The sequence below is a fragment of the Equus quagga genome, chromosome 5, assembly GCF_021613505.1.
Source record: "Equus quagga isolate Etosha38 chromosome 5, UCLA_HA_Equagga_1.0, whole genome shotgun sequence".
Taxonomy (NCBI): domain Eukaryota; kingdom Metazoa; phylum Chordata; class Mammalia; order Perissodactyla; family Equidae; genus Equus; species Equus quagga.
Genome location: NC_060271.1, coordinates 87,852,142 through 87,876,175, shown reverse-complemented (window position 1 = coordinate 87,876,175; position 24,034 = coordinate 87,852,142). Strand labels below are relative to the sequence as shown.

Below are 24,034 nucleotides of genomic sequence, written 5' to 3'. Positions count from 1 at the left end.
CACAACAGAAAAACCTAACCTGAAATATACTCTACAAAACAATTGACCAGAACTCATCAAAAGTGTCAAAGACATATCAAGAAGAATTAAGAACTGTCACAGATTAGGAAACTAAAGAGACAAAACTAAAGGAATTACAGTACAGAAAAAAGACACCAGAGAGATTTGTGAAATTTGAACTAAGGTCCATAGTTCAACAATCTCAAGGTCCTTAACATTCGTTAGATCTAATAAAAACATAATTCTGATATTGCTGACCTTTCTTTTTTTTTAAGGTATGCTTTTTGGTGAGGAAGACTGGCCCGCAGCTAACAACTGCTGCCAATTTTCCTCCTGTTTTTTTCCCACCCCAAACCCCAGTACATAGTTGTATACCCTAGTTCTAAGTCCTTCTAGTTCTTCTACGTGGGACACCACGCACAGCGTGGCTGGATGAGTGGTGTGTAGGTGTGCGCCCAGGATCTGAAGCAGCAAACCCCGGGCCGCCAAAGCAGAGTGAATGAACTTAATCACTCAGCCATGGGGCCAGCCCCAAACCCTTCTGTTCTTTACACATAAATTACTATCATTAAGACCCCTGAAAAAGAAAAAAAAAAGGGTGATTCTAAATGTAACTAATAATAATGAGTAAGCATCCCTCTGAAACCTCTTAATACAGACAACACACAGTTTGCAAACAAAAACAAAAATACTGCCTACTCTCTCAGATTAAACGACTGACAATACCATATAGTAAGATATTCAGAAGTTTTCTTCCAAGTCTGTCATAAGCAACAAGACAATATCTGAAACTATTTTGCTGCCTCTTGCTGGAGTATATATGATTTGGAGGCTTTTCTCAGCCTCAGGGAATAAGAAACAGGATCAAAAAGATCCTTCAACTCTTCTGTTACCAATTAAATCAATTAAGTATCTTCTCCCTCTTCTCAAGGGTTTCTAAAATTCACCTGTAGACGGAGCAAAGGCTAAAAGCTGAAAACAGGAAAAAAGTAAAAAGCAGTCAAAAAACCTGGAAGGTTCTTGCAAAGTCTCAATTTAATGTCACGCTACAATGACCAGTACTTCTATCCCTGCAAAGCCCTGAAACTATATATAGACAACACCTTTTTGATCAAGTACTGTCACACATACAAGTGTCTGTCTAGAATCTCCTACTGCTAGTCACAGAGCTTATTTGGTCAAGTACCATAACAACTCCTCCAAATCCCTTTCCAGAGTTTACCCAAAATTTCAAAGACAAAAGCAGCTCGATTAAGAACAGCTTTACAATTGTGAACTCCACCTTTTAAAAAATGCAGTAATGGGGCTGGCCCAGTGGCCCTGTGGTTAAGTATGCAAGTTCCACTTAAGTAGGCAAGTTCCGCTTCGGCGGCCCGGGGTTCGCCGGTTTGGATCCCGGGTGCAGACATGGCATCGCTTGGCAAGCCATGCTGTGGCAGGTGTCTCAGATATAAAGTAGAGGAAGATGTGCACGGATGTTAGCTCAGGGCCAGTCTTCCTCAGCGAAAAGAGGAGGATTGGCAGCGGATGGTAGCTCAGGGCTAATTTTCCTCAAAAACAAATTAAAAAAAAAAGCAATAATGATGCCATGCATATCAAGGTAGAAAAGCCAAATGTTTACAAGTCAGAAAAAGCAGAGCTTCTGAGAATAACAAAAATATTATCTGACATTTCATAGAAAACGACATATTCTCTTGGTCTCTTAGTCTGTGTCAAATGAATTAGTGCCTGTCAGTTGCTAAAATGACATTCATGTAAAACAAATTTCTTAAAACAAGGTACTACCTTTACAGACTTCATATTCAGTCAAAACCGTAGTAATGTGAAATTATCTGTTTGCAATTATTCAGAAAGCATATGTAAAGAAGCTGTGGTACTTATTCCAGCAGCTTTCTAGGCCCTTCCTTGCGAATCAGGAAGATAGATATGATAAAAGAAAAAAAAAAACAAAAATCAAGAATACTTCACTGAAGGGTTCTCATAAAGTTTGTATGTCTCTGACAAGTCGAATTATGTTCTTATATGGTATCTATGTCATCAAGTTTTTCAAAGGAGTCATACGATGACTCAGCATTCTTACATCCACAGCCCCCCATCCCATTCTTCTCAATCTGCACAAAAAACTCCCCTCCAAACTTTTTAAACTAAACCTTCCAACTACTTATTGAAAACTATTATTTTTTAAAGACGAGCCATGTATTAATTTCTTCAAAACAAGATACACTAGTATAAAAGTGCCTATCATTGGCAGACAGCTTACGACATGTTAATTTTCCAAGTCAAAAGCTTATGCATTTATCTTTTTATAATAAAACTATTTTCTCAATGTCAAGAAAAATATCTTTGACAGTCTCATTTCAAATAAAAACAGAGCAACATCAGTCAATATAAACTTCTAAGAGGATAGTATCAACTTTAGCCAGCTAAAAAGTGAGATGAGGGGCCAGCCCTGTGGCCTAGTGGTTAAGTTCAGTGCCCTCTGCTTCAGTGGCCAGGGGTTCAGCTGCCCAGTGTGGACCTACATCACTCACTGGCAGCCATGCTGCGGCAGTGACCCACATACAAAAAAGAGGAAGACTGGCACAGATGTTAGCTCAGAGGGAAATCTTCCTCAAGCAAAAAGAGGAAGACTGGCAACACATGTTAGCTCAGGATGAATCTCCCTCAGCAAAAAACAAAAAACAAAAAAAAAGTGAAATGAAAATAAATCACATCCTAACTTAAAAGTTACACATCATCCCACAAGTTATTTACACAGCCATATTAATAATCTTATCCCCAGGAATGTCTTGCAAATACTGGATACTAATGGTGGGGTAAAAGAAATGTAGTATGGAACCTAATTTTCATAAAGAGGATTCACTATAAAACCCTTTAAAATATGAGACCTTACTGACTACAATATACTGATAGTGCCATATTCCCATGGAAGCAAAAGTCGTAATTCCCAAATTTAAACCACATGGTTGTACATTAGCATCTTATCTAGTCAGGATAGACTGCCATGAAGTCAGTTTTCAACCAAATACAGCATTCTACCTATTAATAGAAAACTGCATTTCTAGACAAATTGTAAAATATGTGAGCAAAAAAGGTGCATGTTCCATTTTCTCGCTCTCCCACAGTGGCTAACTTTCATACACACAAAATGGAAGGCCTTAACATGCTATTACAAAAGTAAAACTATGAACAGGCAAAACTGAGTTCAGTTCCAACCACTGTGCAAGTATCCAATCGATTTCACTTTAAATATTTGTTATAAGCTATAAAAATGCAAGTTTGGTACATTCCTCCCTCAAAGCCACGTATAACTGAAAGGTTCTTTTCCTGCGTCCTACATTACGAACATCTGTCCATTTAAACCACAATGATCATCAGAAAGATAGTCACTAAAATATAGTTATCTATCCTCTTTACCTTACTGTCCAAAGAAATCCAGAATATTGTTCCTATGCCTCATTCAAGGAAATACTTGTGAGAACAAATAGCAAAATGAGAAATAGCTAAAAACAATTCAAAAGTGGGGGTTCTTAACATAGGGCTTCATAGATAGGCTAGAATCAGATTAATTTACTGCCCACATTTTAGTAATTTTAAGAGGAATCAATCTATAGATTCATCTTTTTTGTGTTTTTTTTGGAAGATTAGCCTTGAGCTTAACATCTGTTGCCAATCCTCCTCTTTTTGCTGAGGAAGACTGGCCCTGAGCTAACATCCATGCCCATCTTTCTCTACTTTATACGTGGGACGCCTACCACAGCATGACTTGCCAAGCGGTGCCACGCCCGCAACCGAGATCCAAACCGGCGAACCCCTAGCCGCCAAAGTGGAACGTGCAAACTTAACCACTGCACCACCGGGCCAGCCCCAGATTCATCATTCTTGAAAAGATTTATGGCCTCAAATAAATACTGAACAAGAATTCTAACACACATAGCAATTAATATTTTAAGTTTATAGCATCATTATTTATAATAGCCCAAAGGTAAAAACACAAATGCCTATCCATGGATGAAGAGATAAACAAAATGGATATACATACAACACAATAGCATTCAGCCTTAAAAAGGAATGAAATTCTGATACATGATGCAACACGGATGAACCCTGGAAACATATGCCAAGTGAAATAAAAGCACAAAATCAAATATACTGTATGACTGCACTTATGAGTTACCTAGAATAGGCAAATTCACAGAGACATAAATTATAAAAATGGTTAACAGGGACTGGGGAGAGGGCGTAACTGGGAGTTCATGTTCAATGGGTAGTTTCCATTTGGGATGATAAAAAAATTTTGAAGATGGATCGAGATGATAGCTGCACAATATGAATTTACTTACTGACACTGAATTATAGACTTAAAATGGTAAATACTGTTATGTATATTTTATCACAACAAAATAACTTTTAATTCTATTAAAGATTCAGTCATTTTTCCAGTAACGAAAAAAATCTGTTTTATTGAAATCTACTGCCCTTTAATAAAGTTTGTCTATAAGTGGTTCCTGTCTCCCACTGGTAGGTGGATGCAAGCTAAGGATGAGACATCATTAGGTCTCAAGTAAAGACCTCTTCTGGAAGTTCCACATAATTAGCAAACTTTGGAGGGGCCAAATTGTTACCTTAACCAGAAGTAGTAGGAAAACAGTTTCTGTCAAGTATGTATGATGCTGAAATGTAATAGAACATCTTGAAAATAGGGGTTTGTTTGTTAAATATAAAATGTATATTTAATCGGTATTATCTTCCCTTTATGATCCCATCATGGTATAAAACTGGCAAAAATATATAAAAAGGAGCTCCTGTCAAATCTGAGATTAGACTGATGTTTCAAACATCACAGTCTATGGGAGAAATAAAGAAGGAATTTCTCACGGATTTGCTTTAGATACAAGGGCTTCAGAGCCCCAAAACTTAAACTTTCTGTTCAAAATCACCAACAAAGGAAATAACCATTTCTGTTGAATAGGGATAACTCTCTCAACTTATAATAATCAGCATGCATACATACATACAGAGATGATGTGAAAGGATGCTCAACAGCTTTACTCATTAGAGAAAGGCAAATTAAAAGCCCAACGAAAAGCTATTATATATGCACTATAATGGCTAGAATTGAAACACTGACCATACCAAGCTTCAGCAAGGATGTCAGGCATATTCATATGCTGCTAGCAAGAATGTAAAATGATATAACCATTTTAGAAAACAATCGGGCAGTTAAACACATGCCTACCATATGATCCAGCCATTCTACCCCTAGCTAATCAAGTTAGTGACAGAAAGCAGATTGGGAGATTGGGGGGGTGGGGGGGTAAAGGAGAAGGTAATCACAAAGATGAAGATCTTGATTACAGTGGTGGTTTCACAGGTATCACACACAAGTAACATCTCTTCAAACTGTACACTCTAACACATGCAGCTTATTGTATGTCAAATATACCTCAATAAAGCTATATTAAAAAAAGGAATAGTTCTTAAAACCCAGTATCAGTTAAAGGCAACATATTAAACATGTGATGGTCAGTACAATGGGAGATCTTAAGCATGGGAGTGACCAGATTAGTTCTGTTTTAAAAATATCATGCTAAATCCTTTGTAAATCTATTATAAGGAACAAGAACTCAGTTAGGAAGCTACTGTAGAAATTTCAATATAACCCGAGACTAGTATACGGTAATTTGGTGAAATGGAGAGAAATGGAAATATTTTTGTGGAAAGAGGCTGGCAACACACATGCTGTCTGTTTTTTTATACACAGCACCTAGAAGTGCAGAGGGCTTTACACACATTACCTCTTATACCACATTCTAATCACCTTCAAGAGACAGTCAAGATTCAAACAGGTAAAGTAACTTATGCAAAATCACACTAATAAATATACCACGTGCCTCACTCCAAAGAAAAGCACTGAATAAAACTTTACAGGTAATCAGCTTTGGTCTGTCAACTTCTTAGAAAGGAAGAGACAGAAGTACACAATTAGGAAATTTTAATTGCCCAACTACTGTTAGCATCCAAACTGCCAAAATGTCCAATTATGACTTTATCGCTTTGAACTATTTTCTTCGTGAATTCACCACTCCTCTTTTCAATGTCAGCACGTTCCTATCTACCTCACGGAATGAAACGATCACATGCCTTAACAGATTAAAACATGATCCTATGGTTAACATAAAAAAATTATAGATACCTTCAATACAGGTAGATTAATTTTCTTTCAGGGAGGGACAAAGGAGCCTCACTTCCCTTTATGCTTTGCATTTTCTCAACCATGTGCAAATATTATTTTTCTTTTTTGTTTTTTGTGAGGAAGACTGGCCTTGAGCTAACATCTGTTGCCAATCTTCCTCTTTCTGATTGAAGAAGACTATTGCTGAGCTAACATCTGTGAGAATCTTTCTCTACTTTATGTGGGATGCCGCCATGTTTGGCTTGAAGAGGAATGCTAGGTCTGCGCCTGGGACCCGAACTTACAAGCCCCAGGCCAGAGAAGTGGAGTGCATGAACTTAACCAGTACACCACCAGGCCAGCCTCTAAAAATTATTTTTAAGAAGGGAGGGGTCTTACCTAGAGAACTAAAGCTGCTGTGCAGCCAAGATAGATAATCAATATTATTGACAGTCCCAGTATACCTTAATTACCTCAGTGACTATCAGTCACTCCCTATTTGGAAATTATTCTACTTAACATACTAATATTTCCCCTTCATCTTTCTTAAGTCACAAATATTTAGAATCTTTGACCTACAATCACCCATCTAAGCAAACATTCACTTCACAACTTAACCTCAAAGATATCAATTACATATATATAAAATTTACATATAAGGGCAAAAATATTTAGAAAGTCACTAGGCCCTTAAAGTAGAGGAATGAAGTAAACTGGTGAAAACTAGCTCAATAATAAGCAATTCATTAATTGAATCATTATATACTGAACACACCTAGGTACCAAGCAATAAGAATGTAATAAAGACATTTTCTGATCCCTGACACCATTAAGCTTGTATCTTGAGGGACAGAGCAAAGAGTGAGGAAAACAATGACAGCCGAGTGTTATAAATGTTATGGGGGTGGGGGGTGCCCACAGCAGCACCAAATAGAAAACAGAAACATTTTTCTGGCCTAAAGCAAAATGATAAAAACCAGAGCAATGTAGTAAATTTTCTATTACATAAATTTAGATTTATTAAAATGTTCTATTATGAGGTTCATCTCCCTTGCTCTTTTTTTTATTAAAATGTATTTTAATTAAATGTTTTCTTAAAATGTCTTTACCTGGCTAATTATTCTCTCTGTTTTTTGCTCACTGAAATTTTATTCCTCTGTGGTCCACTGGTACAGGTTACACGAAGGGAACAAATAGCAAGAGACCTCTAACCCAGTCGATTCGTCAGGGATTTTCCTAGCAAAGTTCTTTAGACAAAAGGTTTAAATTGAAAATGCTATTACCCTAAGAGAATACCAGAAAATTAACACAGGACTATAGACAAGAACCTGAAAGCACATAAAAGAAATGCCAGATTGGAAAAAATGTAGAAAACTTATTTTGGCTTGCTCTTTGCACAGCAAAACTGTCCTTCCTTTAAAATACACCAAGCACTGTCATTTGTGTGAATGAGCGTGTCCAAAGGGCCCAATCCGATCATTATTCCCTTTTAGCACATGCAGCATTCATTCTATATAACCTAATTTAATGGTCATACATTATTTCTTTTTTACATATATGCTTTATCTTCCCACCTGTAACACTTAGATGTAGGGATATATTCATATAGTCCTAATGCCTAATAGTGCTTTGTACAAAGCAGATGCACAATATATGTCCCAGGTTAGTAAATATATATGCTAAGGAAATTGGATAAAGAGTAGCTAACAAGTGCAGATGACAGCTTTAAAGGTTGACTATTAAAGACAAAAGGAAGATACAATATTTTGAAGACTATACTAATTTATTTCCACCACCAAAGTTACTTAAAGATGAAGGAAAGTTAACATTCAGAAATGCTAGTCTATTTCATGAAATACAAAATTCTAAGATTGGAGAAGCCCCGGGGCCAAGTGGTTAAGTTCCTACACCCAGCTTTGGTGGCCTGGGGTTTTGCCGGTTCAGATCCTGAGCAGACCTAGCACTGCTCATCGAGCCAAGCTGAGGCGGCGTCCCATACAGCAGAACTAGGAGACCTACAACTTGAATACACAACTATGTACTGAGGGGCTTTGGGGAGAAGAAAAAAAAGATTGGCAACAGACCTTAGCTGAGGGCCAATCTTAAAAAAAAGACTGGAGAAGCCTCCCAGGATTGACGATGTTAAAAAGAATTATAAAATTAATACAGTACAGAACTTGTTTTCCAATGTTTTATAAATAAGATCACCTTAAACAAAAACACAAACCATTAAAGGCATCATGCAAAGCTGCTGTTGCATGTCTAAATCGAGAGTTCACTAGCATTCTCTGGAAGCCACCTTACATGCTGCTCTTCTAATGAGCCTCTGCCAGACCCTAGAAGTAAAACACTTTTTCCTCCATGTAATGACTCCACTGACAATGGCAACCATATGTGGGTGACAGAGTAACTTCAGGTATGCTGAAGTTACTTAAAGTTTACACCCCAATTAATCTTATCACTAGTATTGAGGGGAAATGAAGGCGGAAAGGTGATTCTGACAGATTTTTTTTAAATAAATATTTCTTGCAGAGAAAGAAGTATCTCACCACCAACACAGAATAGGAACACATGAATAAAACAGAATTCTCCTAGGTCAGTCAGAATAATCACCATTGTTCCCCTCCAGTTTTTTCAAAGATGACAGATTTTCACAAGTAAACAGTCTTGTGCCCCCTGGAACATGTGTATATTTGATACTTACATACAAGTAGATGGGAGCTATTGTGACTTTATGATAAAAACCAAAACATACCATTTCCATTCATGTAGAAAGCTAAAAATGTCAAATCCTCAGGCAGACCTTTCGCCTCTAATTTTTTCAGTAACAAATACAACCATGACTCTGACAAGCAAGTCAATTTAAAATTATCAAATTTAATTTTAAAGTTGGAAAAGACATTGGAGGATCGCCTACTACAATCTTTCTGTGTAAGAAGCAGAGGTCTAGGTGTTTAGAAACAAGAGAGAGACTTAAATTATACTAAAGTAAAATGGCACTGAAGTAAAAAATTAAACATTTATGTTGGTATGGCAAGCCACAGCCAAAGTTAAATTTGAGTCTCAAAGCACACGTAAAAAACAATAGTAAAGGAACAAGGACTGCATTTAAAGTCTCTAAAGAGCGGTGATGAAGTATGGATGACTTATTTGGGCCACACAGTCAAATGTACCTATTAATTTGAGGTCACAGAACCTGATCTATAATGGTTCCAACCCAGGGGTCAGCCCCGTGGCTGAGTGGTTAAGTCCACACGCTCTGTTTCAGCTACCCAGGGTTTTGCCAGTTCGAATCCTGGGTGCGCACATGGCACTGCTCATCAGGCCATGCTGAGGCAGCATCCCACATGCCACAACTAGAAGGACCCACAACTGAAAATACACAACTATGTACTGGGGGTATTTGGGAGAAAAAGGAAAAATAAAAAAATAAAATCTTTAAAATGGTTCCAACCCAAAATAAAACATTTAAAGAAATAGGAGCCTCTTTTCGAGGCACTATTTCTTCCTACACTATCATTCTTAATCTATGGTTTATGGCTTATTAAGGATATTGACATTAAAAATTGTGTTATTCATCTCTAAATGTGCTAGAAACATGTCAAGATTTAAATCAGACTAGCTGAGTAAACATGGGTCACTATCCCACCATAAAGATGACATAAGAAAGCAGGTGAAAGACAACATCTTAAAGATCAATAGCCAAACAAAGGGAACATATTTTAATAGAAGAAAATGCCACAAGAGGTAGTATACCCCCCCATTATAAAGTCCAGACTTCTTTTTATATTTTTCAGAGATTAAACAAGTATTATAAAGTAGGTTATAAAGGCAGTATGTGAAAAATGGAAGTAACTGCATCAAAGAATTCCAGGAGACTAACCTTGCCCCAGGTTCCTCAAACTATGACTACTTTTCCTGAGACAGTACAAAGGGAAAGGTTAAATAGTAACACTAGGCATCACTACACCTTCGTTTTCTCATCTTTCCTTACAAATCAACCTCTTACGAGGTATGCCCAGAATTGCAAAAGGTAAACCTTATGACTTTTAGAACTTGGTTCTTCCTTTGCTCTGTTAAATTTCGGGTTATTCCATGTGTTACAATATTCATTATTTATCGTTTACTGTAGAGTGAACTTAAAACAATGTACAAGAGCATATATTCAAATTTCATTCATCTCAGACATGGCCCAGATTAACTATGAATTGATACATATTTGTCACAATTATTTATTCTAAGTTTAACTGGTCTGGTCTCCTTCTCCACCCCCAAATATAAACAGAAACTGCTCTGCCACATGATGAAAGCTGTAATTGCCATTAAGGCACAGAAACAACTAAAAATTCAATACACCTCCTCCAATACTCAACTATAATAAAAATACCAGGAATAATAATATTCTGAATTTATAATTCTTTAAAACATTTTCCTACCTTCACACTGGTTCCTCGGAAGAATCTTCCACCTTGTTTTTATCACATTTTCCAAAATTTGTAGTCCATAATACTGAAAATTGGAGAACAGAAGCATGTGAATATACTGCTGTAAGACTGGCAACTTTCAGGATCACAAATGGACAGACATTCACACATTTACATCTAAAGTTTCAAAAACATTATGCTACCAAGTTTAATTACATATATTAAACAAGGATCTATTCACCCATATACTGAGTTTTCATGCATTTTCCTCATTTTGTTTACTACTCTATTTAACGTCCTGCTGTTTATACATGCTCACACCAGGAGGAAGAACCAAATAAAAAGCCCTTTAACAGCCAAATGGGCTTATGTGTAGAAGGAAAAGTAGCAGCCAGATATGAATTCACAGCATAAATGACTGCTCACAGGCTCACGTACTTTAACACGACCAGGCTCCTAAGAATTTAGCAGCTTGGATGCGCTCAAGCTTCCTACCATCCTCTAGGAGTTGTAAGCTCTTGGCCAAGTATTAAAGTATTGTCACAGATACTTTCTATATAAACTGTTTACAAACATCACTGGTGTGTTACTTAAGGAGCAGCAAGACAGCCCACGGGTTTAATTTTAAATTTTAACCCCACCCTTATAGTTGCTATTTCTACTAATTTAAAGATAAACTTTTGTGCACAGTCAAAAAAATACACAAATGCATGTTGCAATCTGTATCTACCTTTCAGGTATTCCTTCCTAAATATAAAAGTTATAAGTTAAAATGCAAGAAAGTTAATAAATATAGATACCACTTTCAAGCCATTTTGTCCCTCCTGCTGATTACTCACTCTAAATAGTCAACAATGTTTATAACAATTTATACTACTACAGGAGTTACTATGCAAAATTATTACCATGACCAATTAGTGTGGATAGACAGGAGGAAGAAAAGGGACAAAATTGTTGTGGTATGTTTCAACTGGTTGAATTAGGGAAGAGTTGGCTACAATACCTGAAAGGTAAACTCATTTATGTATAGACATATAACCTCAGATTGCAAGTTTTGGCTGAGAATAAGAGTTCATCTTTAAAATGGTTAGTCATCACACAATAAATATAGGAGCATTAGTATTTCAACCAAAGGGATCATGTGAATGCTCATGTTATCCAAAGCACAATATAGACTGTCCCAAACTACATTGTGCTCAAACAGTAAATGTTTTTGCTGTTTTCTTCATTTAATACTTTACACTTTTCAGGGAAATTTTGCCATTTTAACTCAAATCCTACATTTGCAGAACATTCCTTAAAAAGACTTCCAAAACAAAGACAAGGCCAAAGCAAAATTCTGAAATTACAAATTTGATGCCATTAAAAGATTTCATAATCAGCAGTAAATAGAGAAGCTTTCGAGAAGCTATTCTATTCATTTATACCTCTTTATAGGTCTAGGTCTCAGGAAAATGTAAATAAGCAAAACAACCCTAAGTTTCTGATCGACTGAAATTCTAAATTAACTTTAAAAAACATACTACCCTAAAAAAAAAAGACATACTACCCTAAAAACTTTTATTTACATTACTTTTATAGGTATGAAATCAGACTGTCAGAAAGTTTTAGTAAGTCAAAACAATGTACTTCCTACTACATGAAATATAACCTCTTGCTAATTTTCAAAGACCTTAAAAAAACCAAGAAACAAAATCTACCATAAACATACCAGTAAAAAGTAATAATCTTAATGATAACTTTACTGTATTTAGCCAATGTGTTTTAAACTTTTTAACTGAAGGATATTCCCCTCTTCTTTCGTTACATTCATTTAATTTACTTCTTCCTTTATGTTCAACACTTTTGTTAGCTAAATTATCTATTTACTAAGCTGTAGTCCTTTCTCTAATTCTAAAAAGGTAGCATAAACCTGCTGAAGATATAATTCATATTTTCATCCTTCTGCCAACTGGGTTGAGGAAGGAAGCGCAATAAAAGTTTTTCCCAAGTTAGGTCAAAGGAATACATAGATCACCATCAAAATTTCCTAAAACTCAATCCTCCCCTAAACATTAAGACTCTACATACAAAGACAATTCACATTTCCTTGAAAAAGAGTATTTTGATTAAAAAAATCTAAAGTCAAATTTGAGGGCCAAGGAAAAACGTCTACTTTGGAAATATCCATAAATAATCCAAACATCATTCTAAAGAATTACACTTTTGCTTTACATCTCAGAACTTGAGAAATCCACTGCTGAGTTACGAAGATGAGGGACAGATAACAGCAAAGACTAAATGAAAAAATAAATGCATGAAATGATCCCTATGGTAGAAATGTCTACTGAGCCCTTAGAAATACTTATTTTATGCATTGAATTCCCCTTTCCCCTCCCACCGCCCATGAAACAAAAACAATTGATGAACAGAATTCAGTTAAAGGGAATCAAAAGGGTAGACCTTGTGGAGGCCTGCCGTCAAAGCCTAGCTGTGTCAGTTGCACAGGAAGACACCCCTTTTCTTCCTATTACAAGCAATCAACATAATGGAACATTATGATTAATATCAGGTAGTGTTAACATCTTTAAAGAAAAAAAAATGATTGCATAAAAGCCAAATGTCATAGTGCATAAATTTAGCACCAAATCATTTGTAATTTATGTAAATTGAAGAATTCTTTACCTGTTGCTTTCTTTCTGTTCCTCTAATCATCTCATTTTTCACAAGACAAATTTGAGTTTTTAAAAATACTGTTGATAAATCAACTTAAACATTAGTAATGTCTGTCAGTATAAAAAGCAAAATTTACCAGGCAAGCAAACAGGCAAACACTGTTATGTTACTTAAGGTTAGCACTTTGAGGAAGTTCCGGACTGTATTTTTGCCCTAAAATTTACAAGATGTCAAAACTAATTAATATTTAAAAACTGTTAATTAACACAAGTCTGATTTCAGAAACAGATGTGAACATGGCTATTTTCTGTTTTAACACAATGTATACCAAGTGGAAACCTTGTGTGTATTAAACAGAATGCCATGCATGGTATTTTATTACTTTAAGGCAGTTTAAAGAGAAGTGTGAATCATCAAGCCTAAAACAGTCAAAACACATTTTGATCAACCCTTCTGTTCAAACTTAAGAAAAAAGGACCCGAATGATAACATTTTCAATTGCAAATAAAAACTGCGTGCTGCCCCATTAAAAACATTGGTACCACGGAATAGGGTTTTACACTACCCACAAAACTTGGTGTTGGAGGTGCCTAGCCTGTATTATATTGATTACTTGCCCAAAATAATTCCTCTGATGTTATGTTTCATCTCTGAATAACATTCAGAATTTATGCTTAGATCTGTATACATATTCTAAAAAGAAAAAAAACACAACAAAAAAGCCACCTTGCATACTAGTCCCAATTACAAAACTTCATTCAGAATTCTTAGGACTATTTGCAAGAAATAATTCTATGTTTAAGACTAAATTTTGAAATAAGTTAACAGTATTAAATGATTTGAGATAACAAATGCTAATACTAAAAATGAGATACCTTCCTCAAAGTTTATGACTGGAAGAAAAGAAGAAATAATGGATTTTAAAACCACCACTCGCTTACTTTCGTGTTCATATTCTGTGAAAATTCCAAAATTGTGTCGACTCTTGTCCACGCATCAGGATGCTCCTTTAAATGTGTCAGTACTTCTTGAGCCATTCTTTGCTAAAATATTACACAAAAACAACTTTAAGTTCACTTGTTCTTTTGAATCATCCATCCAAATGGTAGTGAGCAAGAGCACAAATCCTAATAAGACAGTGATTCTATCAACTTTCAGAAACACTCAAGAAATACTTAGTCCTTATAGAAATAAAAATGCGTCGATGATACAAGTGAGAATATTTTCTCCTTTGAAACAGAATAGCTTTTTTTTTTGCAATCTGCTTTATTCGGTATTCTCAAAACTGAACTTAAATTCAACCAATGCTACGAAAGATCTACTCTGACATAAACGAGTTCTCAGTACTTACAATCAACCAACAGCAACATAATTCACATCTACTTAGATAACCTATGTAATGGTATACTCCACTTTACAGGAGTCACCAAGATATGTCTATAACAAACTTCATCTCTAAAAATACATTTCATGGGAAGACTGATAAAAACTAGGTCTAAATAAGGCTACAAATCTCAAGTATCTCTAAGACACAGCCACGCGCCACAAAATGACATTTCAGTCAAGGACTAGCCACATATACCTCAGTGGTCTCTTAAGATTAGTACTGTATGGCCTAGATGTGTAGCAGGCTATACCATCCAGGTGTGGGTAAGTACACTCTATGATGTTCACATACCAACAAAATGACCTAACAATGTATTTCTCAGAACGTACCCCCCTTATTAAACAATGCATGACTATACATATAAAACATTAAGACCCTTAGATCTTTTTACAATAGTCTCTTAGATTTATTGTAAACACCTTTTTTCCCATTCTCCGAAAGCCCTCTAATTTCATATATTAAATCCTAGCTTTTGGAAAATTTTCTTTTGCTTTCATATTTTAAAATGCAAATTAATATTTATTAATATTAAACCTAGGCAGCTATCATCTAGAATCAATAAATGTTAAAATTTTGTTGTACTTAGCTGTTGTCTGTTTAAACATAAAAGACCTGTAACTTATGGAAGTCACCTGTATACCTTTTCTCCAGTGCGATTTCCTTCCTTTGTCCTTTCTTTAATCACTTTCATGAATTTGGTGTCTTTTCCTGTCCATTTTCACAGCATATGTATGAATTTCATAAACGATGTAGTTATGTGGTTACTAAATTTTATATAAATGATATACTATAAAAATCCTTCTGCAATTTGCTCTTTCCAATTGACAGTTTTAAAGATCTAGCCATGCTGACATTATGTATCTAGTTTCTTCATTTTAACCATGATAGTTTTTTATATGATAGGAATACCACATTTTACCAAAGGCTGTTAATTCTACTGATGTTTTTTAAGAAGCAACAGCTTAATCTTTTTCACCTTTGAAGGCTGTTTTGTAGCTCAACTGGAGTGGTTCTAATTATCTTTTATCTATTTTGGTCACATGTTGCAAGCAAAAACCAAAGTCTGATGGTTTTAAAATTTGCCAAATGCCCTTCTGTTGGACTAATTTACTTGACCAAGGATTTAATTCTATGGGCTATAAACAAGAAATCATCAAACGGGGGAGAGAAGCATTCTTCTTTCAGCCATCTCTGCCACAGACACCTCATAATCTTCAACTTGGCTTTTATTCCAATTTACAAAAAAAAAGAAAAAAAAAAACCATATCCCTATTTTGGCTTTGATGGAAAGAATTCTCTTCCTTGGGTAGCAGATATATCATCACACTCATGATTGTTCCCATTAATCAAACAGCAGTGTACACTGCCTAATGTTTAAAAGAAAACTTTGAGAAATATACACGCACTAAGTTAGGTAGTGGCTCTCTGCACCCTGACACCACCACGAGACCCAACACAGACCCTGAAAGAAAAAAATCAGTTGCCTGGGTTCCACCCTGAAAGTCTGGGGTTTATTAGAAATAGAGTGTGAGCTTTTAAAATAGAATTATACATATTTGTGATTTGATCTCATTAAGAGACTGATAGCTTTAGGTCATAACTGTGTTACAAAATAACTGATAAAAGAGAGAATAGTAATGTGAGTTATCCAGGGCCAAAATACATTTTTGCAGTGTTTTGATTCACTCCCTGAGGATATCTAACTACATATTCATTTCTAACTAGATAGAGACTTGCACACAAAATAGTAACAAATATCAAGAGGATAAGCTTATATCAAAGAATCATGCCTAGTAAAAGTTATCTGGTCAAGATACTGTATTGTCAGATCTTTTGAAGTGAGGAGCATTCTACACATAATTGAATACTTCCTACACCATCACTACCCCTTTCAATCGCTGCATAAATCATGTTCTTTCTTTTTAGTTGTAATTTTGCTCTCTCAAGTTATGCCTAGTATTTACATCCTAGTCTTTATTTTGTCCTAAGCCCACTATCCTTACATAATATTCTTTTATTAACTTAAAACTCCCAGGAGGAGTTAAAGAAGACACAAAAGGAAACTAAAGAGAGAAAATCTGGCATCTCCCTGTGTTACTAACTGAACGGTGAAAGTATTTTAGTTGCTAAGCAATAGATTAAAAGAGTTCAAGACACTTAACACAATATTGGAGAAAACATCCAACTCTTCCGTATCTTTTCTTTCCCGGCTGCCTACTTGGCTAAAAATAGAAAAATGCTTATAACAAAAGGTAGTGCTAATGTTACAGTGCTAAATATCCTACTATACTACCCATCTAAGCAAAAGTTCTATCTACAGATTAAAGCCACCCTTCTAATGTCTTCCTCTCGAAAGTTATGCAGGCCTTATAAAAGTTAGGTTACCTACAGTTGAGTTTAAAAGTTTAATTAGCATAATGTCTAGTTGTCATTTTTAGCACATTTTAGCACATCTCATAATATTTTGAGACTGGCCAAAAAAGGGAGAAGCCCTTATTTTAAAACAATGAGTTTATATCACATATGCTAAATCTTCATTATACTTTCAAAAGTACTGTTTAAACATAATGTCTTCTAAGTATGGGGCACCACCAATAGGTGCTTTACAAAGGTCCTCACTGATCCTCCATCTTTTGGAAGGAAGGTAACACTGTTGATGAGACTCTACAGCAATGACTAGAAAACTTACTGGAATAAAATTAAAACATCTAACACTAAAAACATGTTTTCCACTACAGCTTTCTACTTCTTTTTATTCAAAATAAGACCTCCAAAGAGGTGCTATATGAAAAATAGACTTGGGGCTGGCCTGGTGGCGCAGTGGTTAAGTTCACACGTTCTGGTTCCTGGTGGCCCAGGGTTCACCGGTTCGGATCCCAGGTGCGGACATGGCACGGCTTGGCACGCCATGTTGTGGTAGGTGTCCCATATATAAAAAAAGTAGAGGAAGATGGGCACGGATGTTAGCTCAGGGCTAATCTTCCTCAAAAAGAAAGAAAAAGAGAAAAATAGACTAAACTAGAAGTTTAAAGACATGGCTTTCAGAAAAGGGACTCTTAACCGACTTGAAGCTCTAGGCCTCAGTTTTCTTATCTATAACAAAAACCAGCTTACTAAGTATCTTTATGCAACTGATTTGTCACATGAGCAATCTAACTGGACAAACTTCTAGTGTTCAGCAGTTAATTTTGCCTGTATAGATAGAAAAAATAAACTTTTCTAAATCCATTTTTATTAAAAAGTCACATTTAAATCATTAAATCTCAATACTGTGAAACATTACTAACAGCAGCATTACTATAACATATTCTTTGTGATTAAAGTAACTGCTGCTTCTCAGTTATATGCCTAGAAGAACACTGGTCTGTCCCCATTTATTCATCATACTTAGATTTTGTGAGCCAGGTTGAAAAAAGAAAAAAAATGATTAAATAGCAGTAGTCGCTGAATGATGTCATAAAATCCAACACCCATCTTTCTAAGGGCTACAGACTTGGGCTTAAAATATATTCAAAGTTGAGCCCAATCTTAATTCATGCATTTCAACCTTACTTTCATACATTCTTCCAAAAGCAGCTGCTTTCTATACATTCATGTTGGAATGAAATGAAGCTTAAAGTTCCATGTTGAATGACTAGCATGAGGAAACTACAAGATATGTATAATAAATATGGATGGAATCACTTTTTCAGGAATGCATTTGGAGACAAGAATGCTGATCAAAAGGCTCTAAGAGTATAAAATTGAACTAACAAGCTTATAAAATCACTGCAAACTAATTTTTTCCACTCATACAACTTTCAGGGCCCTTTTTCCTTTAAAATTTTCTCTTTATTATAGTTAAATCAATAATATTTAATTTCAGAAGGGAATGGAAATACTTATGCACACGCTACTATTTGTACATCATGCTTCCTGGAGTATCTATGAAACATACTATATCCACCTTTCAGTTTTCCAAAAATACGATAGCACTCAGGGTTTAAATATCAAATAAAAATTAAGATCTTGAAGAAATAACTAACTTGATATGTACTAGCTGAACATTATTTACCAAGAACCTAAATATTTTGGCAACAATATTGTACTAATAGATATCTGTCACATCACCTTAAAAGAATTTTCTAATCCAACAACGGAAACTTACTCATTAAAAACTCTTTAGGCAATTAGCTCTGCAGAGTCAAGATTCAAGACTGCCAGTTTCCTTTAACATATACAATTTTAAAATTTACAAACATTCCTGTCTCATCTATCTTTCAACTGGATGTTGGAAAAAAAACTCTCAAAACCTTAAACTGATCAAAACATGGATTATGTGTAAGATAATTCCCCACATTTACTGTGCCACTTTTACAAGTGCTAAAATTCAAATGTAAAAATGCTTGGTGCTGTTGGATTTTTGAAACAAGTTTATACCTGTGAACTATTTCTGTAATTTAAATGTTCCAAAAATAGAAGAATTATATTAATGCCAAAAATATTAAATATATATAAGGTACATAGAACCTTTAACATGTACAAAATACTTAATACACTGGGCTCTACCTTTTATTAAACGGGGTAAAGGTTTCTTAAGAAGGACAGAACAAGTATAATAACAACATTCCAAAACACCCCACTCCATGTCAAAATATAATGTAATTTTCTTTCTCCAGACCACTTCACATTAGAGTTAATATATAATTCCAATTAAACACAAACTATGGAATACTTTTTAAAAATGTGATAATTTAAAATTTTATTCTAAACCCAACAACTTTGTTACACTGCAATAATGCTATAAAGTTTTAATCGGCTACTTTACCTGGGCTCCTTCTCCATGGTATAAGCAATTCACCACATTGTCTAAAAGGTTGATATCCAGTTTTTGGCTGAAATCGAGCAGCTGACGAGCTGCATGGTCTGCTAACATTGTCATAATTGCTGGCATAGATTACTGAAAATAAAGAAAAAAAATTTAAGATGCCTATGAAGTTTTGATATTATCAATCAAAAACTTTGTACCTAAGTTATTTTACTTCAACCATGTTCTTACAAATAATTTTAATCAGTATTTTAGAGACTTTACCTAAACAAGTGAGATAGCTAAAAGCAAATAAAAGCTTAAGTTACTTGGCTACTCCATAACTGCATTAGTTATTAGGGTCCATTCAATTCTACTAGTGTTTATTTTTAGACCCCAGAAAAATCTTAAACAGTTACCCTAACCTGTTTTTAAAACGAATCTATTAATAGGAATGTGTGGCGCTAAAAATTGACATAGTCCAGTCTTGACTCAAATTTTTAAGTACAGATGAAGTTCAAGTGGATGTTCCCCCCTCCTAAGTAGGGCCTTCTAATTCAGTAAAAGCTCACTTTCCCCTATCTTGTGTTACCTTAATTTTAAGACATGCTGAAAAGGTAGGAAGATGCTAAAAACTAAATGTGGTATACAAGTTTTCTCACGGTAAATATAGCAATGATTAGCAGGAACCACAAGTCTAAGAAATCTAATACCCATAACCTCTACAGAACTTAAGTTTCTACACTCAATTATACCATCTGTGTTTACTTCTTTCAATCCCAATGAATTTGGAGATTAAAATTAGAAGTGTACAAATTCCTTGAATATATATGGTCTAGAAAAAAAATTTCATGGTAATATGTCAAACAAAATTTTTTTTAATTTCCAGGTATTTGTTGGCAAGATAAAAAGCTGTAGCAGCTTGCCAACTATTTTCCAAACAAAAACAAATTCTATCATAACATAAAAATGAGCTTCTTCACCTCAAATAAGGTACTGGGTAAAACCTACTGGTTCATGCGCAATGTTACCCTTTTAGGAGGATTCTACTCTAAAGTGCTGGCACACATCCACATTTTTGTTGCCCAGCATTATAAAAATCTTTCCTTTGCCTTTTCTTCATGCCAGTGCCTCTCAAGTCTGACGGGCTAAATCAGTACTCCTTAACCTTTTTTGGGTCAAGATGCCGTACCATGAGAGGAAAACGATAGCTCTTGGCCAATTAATAAAACTCACAATTTTGTACACAATTACAGAGGACTCAGGACACCCTGAAAGCCACGCATGAAACTTCAGGTTAAGAACCCCTGATTTACTGTATTTTGACCCAACCAGGTGGGACAGTCATCTCCACTTCTCTCCCTCTTAAAAACCTTCCAAGATCAGGAAATGGGTGGCTAATGTAATTACATGATGTTTGGACAAACTAGCTTGATAGGAAAAAGGTGTTATTTCTTGGCCATTTTATAGCAGTCTAAAAATATAAACAATAACGGCAGCAACTTCAACTCAATGTTTTACTTAATGATAATGTCAATCACAACAAATTAACTTCTTAAAGATGAGTCAGTTAATTTTTTTGTATGTATAATGTGAAAATTGAGAAACAAATAGTTTAAGGATTTTTATTCTTCTCAAGTCTTTTAATCCATTGTCTGTAAAACTGATGAGATTTCAAAATTTTTATAGCAGTTATTAAACGTGTTTTTAATACAGCATACGTGACATACACAAAAATCTTTGATCTAAATATTAATATAAAAAAGAAAATATATACTACATTAAGAAACCGGTAAATTTCCCCCCTTCAAGTACCATACAATCTTAAAAATTGAGGCTGAAAAGCAATGTGCACAAAGCACCAAGATTACGTATCAAAACTTTTCGATTTTGGGGGTGAGAAGGGGTGTTAAAAATTGAACCAACTTTTCTATTTAGCCCTAGCGTAATTCAATAGTCAAAACAAAAAAATTAAGTGACTCTGGAAAGTTTCATTTTCAAGTATATGGTCCTTAAAGGGTTCTTAGAGCTAAATTCTCATGAAAAACCAGGTTTAGAATAGAAGCTTGTGTTAATACAGAAGTTTGCCATCCTGAGAACTAGCGGCTATCTTCGAAACGACCTACCTATTCTTGAACTAACTGTACGTAGTACAGAAATGGCGGCTTTCTGGTCAACGCCAAGCACATTTAGTCCCCCAAATCAACGAGCTTCCAAAACATTCTTTCCACTAACAGCAGTGCCCCACACGCTTAAGATACACAATCAGGCAGATAGCAAACAGCCATAGCGACAGAGGTGAAACCACAAACGCTTTCTCTTCTCCTTGGGACACTCAATCCTAAAATCTACTCACTGGATAGCATATACAAGGGATTATCCAGCAATGTGGTGACTCTACAAGTGATTACCAAAATACCTTCACTGCCACTTCAGACTGAATAGGCAGCCAGCCACTTCTAGTTCCCACCCCCAAACCAGAACATCATAACCGCTGCTTAAATGATAACTACATAGTGGGTCAAAAAACAAGTCGCTACAAGGAGAGAGACTGCTATTTAGGTGTGTGGGCAACTGCCTGCTTCATTCAGTAGAAACACACCTCGCTAAGGCCCGCCCTCCCCTCGCTTCCCACCCGAACCGATTTGCAGCACTTCTAACTATAGCATACAGGAGCACGCACTCACCCCGCCCATACTCGGAGGAGGCATTTAGAGCAGGCGCCTGAAGTTCACCGCCCCATTCTCTATGCAGCATGGCCTCTGCGTGATCACAGGAGGTCCGGGCTGGGCAAATCTTTAAAGCTTCCTCTACTACACCACTTCCTCTCACCCACCCCAAACTCGAGAGACATCGGAATGAAGGAGAATCAGGGCATCGTCCGCTATACAATGCCAGCAGTAAATAATTCGATCACTTAACACACTCAAGCCCCCGAAAACAAACTACAGCACGGAACCCCACGTGCACATCCCTGAAAAATCAACTAACCTTTCCTACTTCTAATTTTACTCTGCCCCAAACCAGAAAGACTCCGAGTTTCCTTGCAGGAGGAGCAGGGACTCGGCCGCCCCTCCCTCCTCCGATCCCAGGCTCTCCACCGAGGGGCCACGTGATGCAGGCGGACGTTTCAATGCTGCTGCACTAAATATTTCTGGAAACTTCCACTCCTAATAATTTACAGAGATGTTCCTGAAATCACCCCAACTTCTCCCCAGCCCCTGGGGCTGGGGAAGCCCTTCCACCGCCGCGCGGGGCCCCACTTCACTATCACGCTCCTCGTCTTCCTCCACCGCCACCCGCACACGCGAATGACCCAGCAAGCGCTCCCCTCCCGCGGCCGCCTCCCCGCCTCCATCCCCCAGCGGCAGAAGCGGCTCCATTCAATCGCAGGCTCGGCTGTGGGCCCGCCGCCGCCTCCCGGGCTCGCCTCCCGCGGCCGCCGCCGCCGCGCCCCACGCCAGCCTCCTCCCGCCCGGCCGCGCCGCCGCCCGACCCTCGGCCCCGAAGACACAGTCGACTTACCCAGAGATTGAACCAACTGCTTCTTCCTTCCTTGGCGGGGGATTAGGACGAGGGAAGGTGGGGAGGGGGGAGAGGGGAGGAAATAAAGGTGGGTCTCACAGTTTTCCCACCTTAAAAAAGGAAATTTAAAAAACCAAGAGGATAAGGGCAAAAAAAAAAGCTCAACAATATTTACTATTTCAGGGACACCTCCCCCCCGACACACACACCCACCCGCCGGCCCCAAAAGAAGGGGAATTAATCTGTGGAATAAGTGCTCCCGCCTGGCTGGGGAGTAAGGGAAGGGGGAGGGGAACGGGGTCAAGTCCCAAAGATTCAGCCCCAGGGGGACCCTCCAGCCACAGGCGGCAGCAGGAGCGGCAGGAGTAGGGGTTGTAGAGTCCACACGGTCGGGGGACGCTCTGCTGCCAGTTGCAGTCCGACTCCCCCTACCAAAATACGGCTCCCTCTCTCACGCGGCTCCGGCGCTGGGCCCCCCCACCCAGGCTCGCCTAAACTTTCCCCCCTTCTCCTGCTTCTCAGCGACTGGTGGCTCCCCCCTCCCCCTCTGGGTGGTTGCACGGACTGCAGCAGCAAAGACTGGAACAGGCACCGCCGCCGGGGCTGTAGCTACTGTTGCTCTTGCTGATGCTGTAGCTCCCGCTGCTCCTGCCGCGGCCGCTGCAGCCGCTTCTCCCCCTCCTCCTAGTGCCTCAAACTCGGAACCGGTTGAAACCGGTTCAGACTGGGAGATTCCATCTCGGTTGAGTTTTCAGCCCATGGCGCCGCGGAGCGTTTGGAACCTGGGCCTCCGCCCCCAGCCCGCTCGCCCATTGGCCGGTTCCAGCCACAGCCGCGCCATCAGCCTACCTCTTATTGGGCAGATGGCCCGTCAGTCCCATCTCAAGGCTCCACACGAGCCCGCCGCTTCGGCCCCCGCCTCTTTCCAGCAGCGATTTGCCCGCAGAGTGGGGGAGGGGAAGTGGGGCGGGTCAAAAAGGAGCGAGGAGGGGGGTGGTGGAGGAGGAGGTGGGACGAAGAGCAGAGCAGAGCAGAGAAGGGAGCGAGGAGAAGCCGCGCGGAGGATTGGTTCGAGCGAACTG

The 24,034-nt window shown here is 37.5% G+C and overlaps 1 protein-coding gene across 4 annotated transcripts in view; it reads right to left on the bottom strand.

Annotated features, from left to right (window-relative positions):
• Window positions 1-23,819, bottom strand: part of XPO1 (exportin 1) — a 41,550-nt gene extending 17,731 nt beyond the window's left edge. The window contains exons 1-4 of one of the 4 annotated variants that reach the window (XM_046660616.1): window positions 23,802-23,819; window positions 19,449-19,580; window positions 14,196-14,297; window positions 10,612-10,684 (exon numbers count right to left, since the gene is read on the bottom strand). In XM_046660616.1, coding sequence (XP_046516572.1) covers window positions 10,612-10,684; window positions 14,196-14,297; window positions 19,449-19,574 — 301 coding nt within the window. In that variant the 5' untranslated portion in view covers window positions 19,575-19,580; window positions 23,802-23,819. Of the gene's footprint in view, window positions 1-10,611; window positions 10,685-13,041; window positions 13,085-14,195; window positions 14,298-19,448; window positions 19,581-22,114; window positions 22,133-22,952; window positions 23,690-23,801 lie in introns of those variants that run through there. The other 3 variants (XM_046660614.1, XM_046660615.1, XM_046660617.1) reach the window with 3 other exon arrangements.
• Window positions 23,820-24,034: the final 215 nt, after the last annotated feature.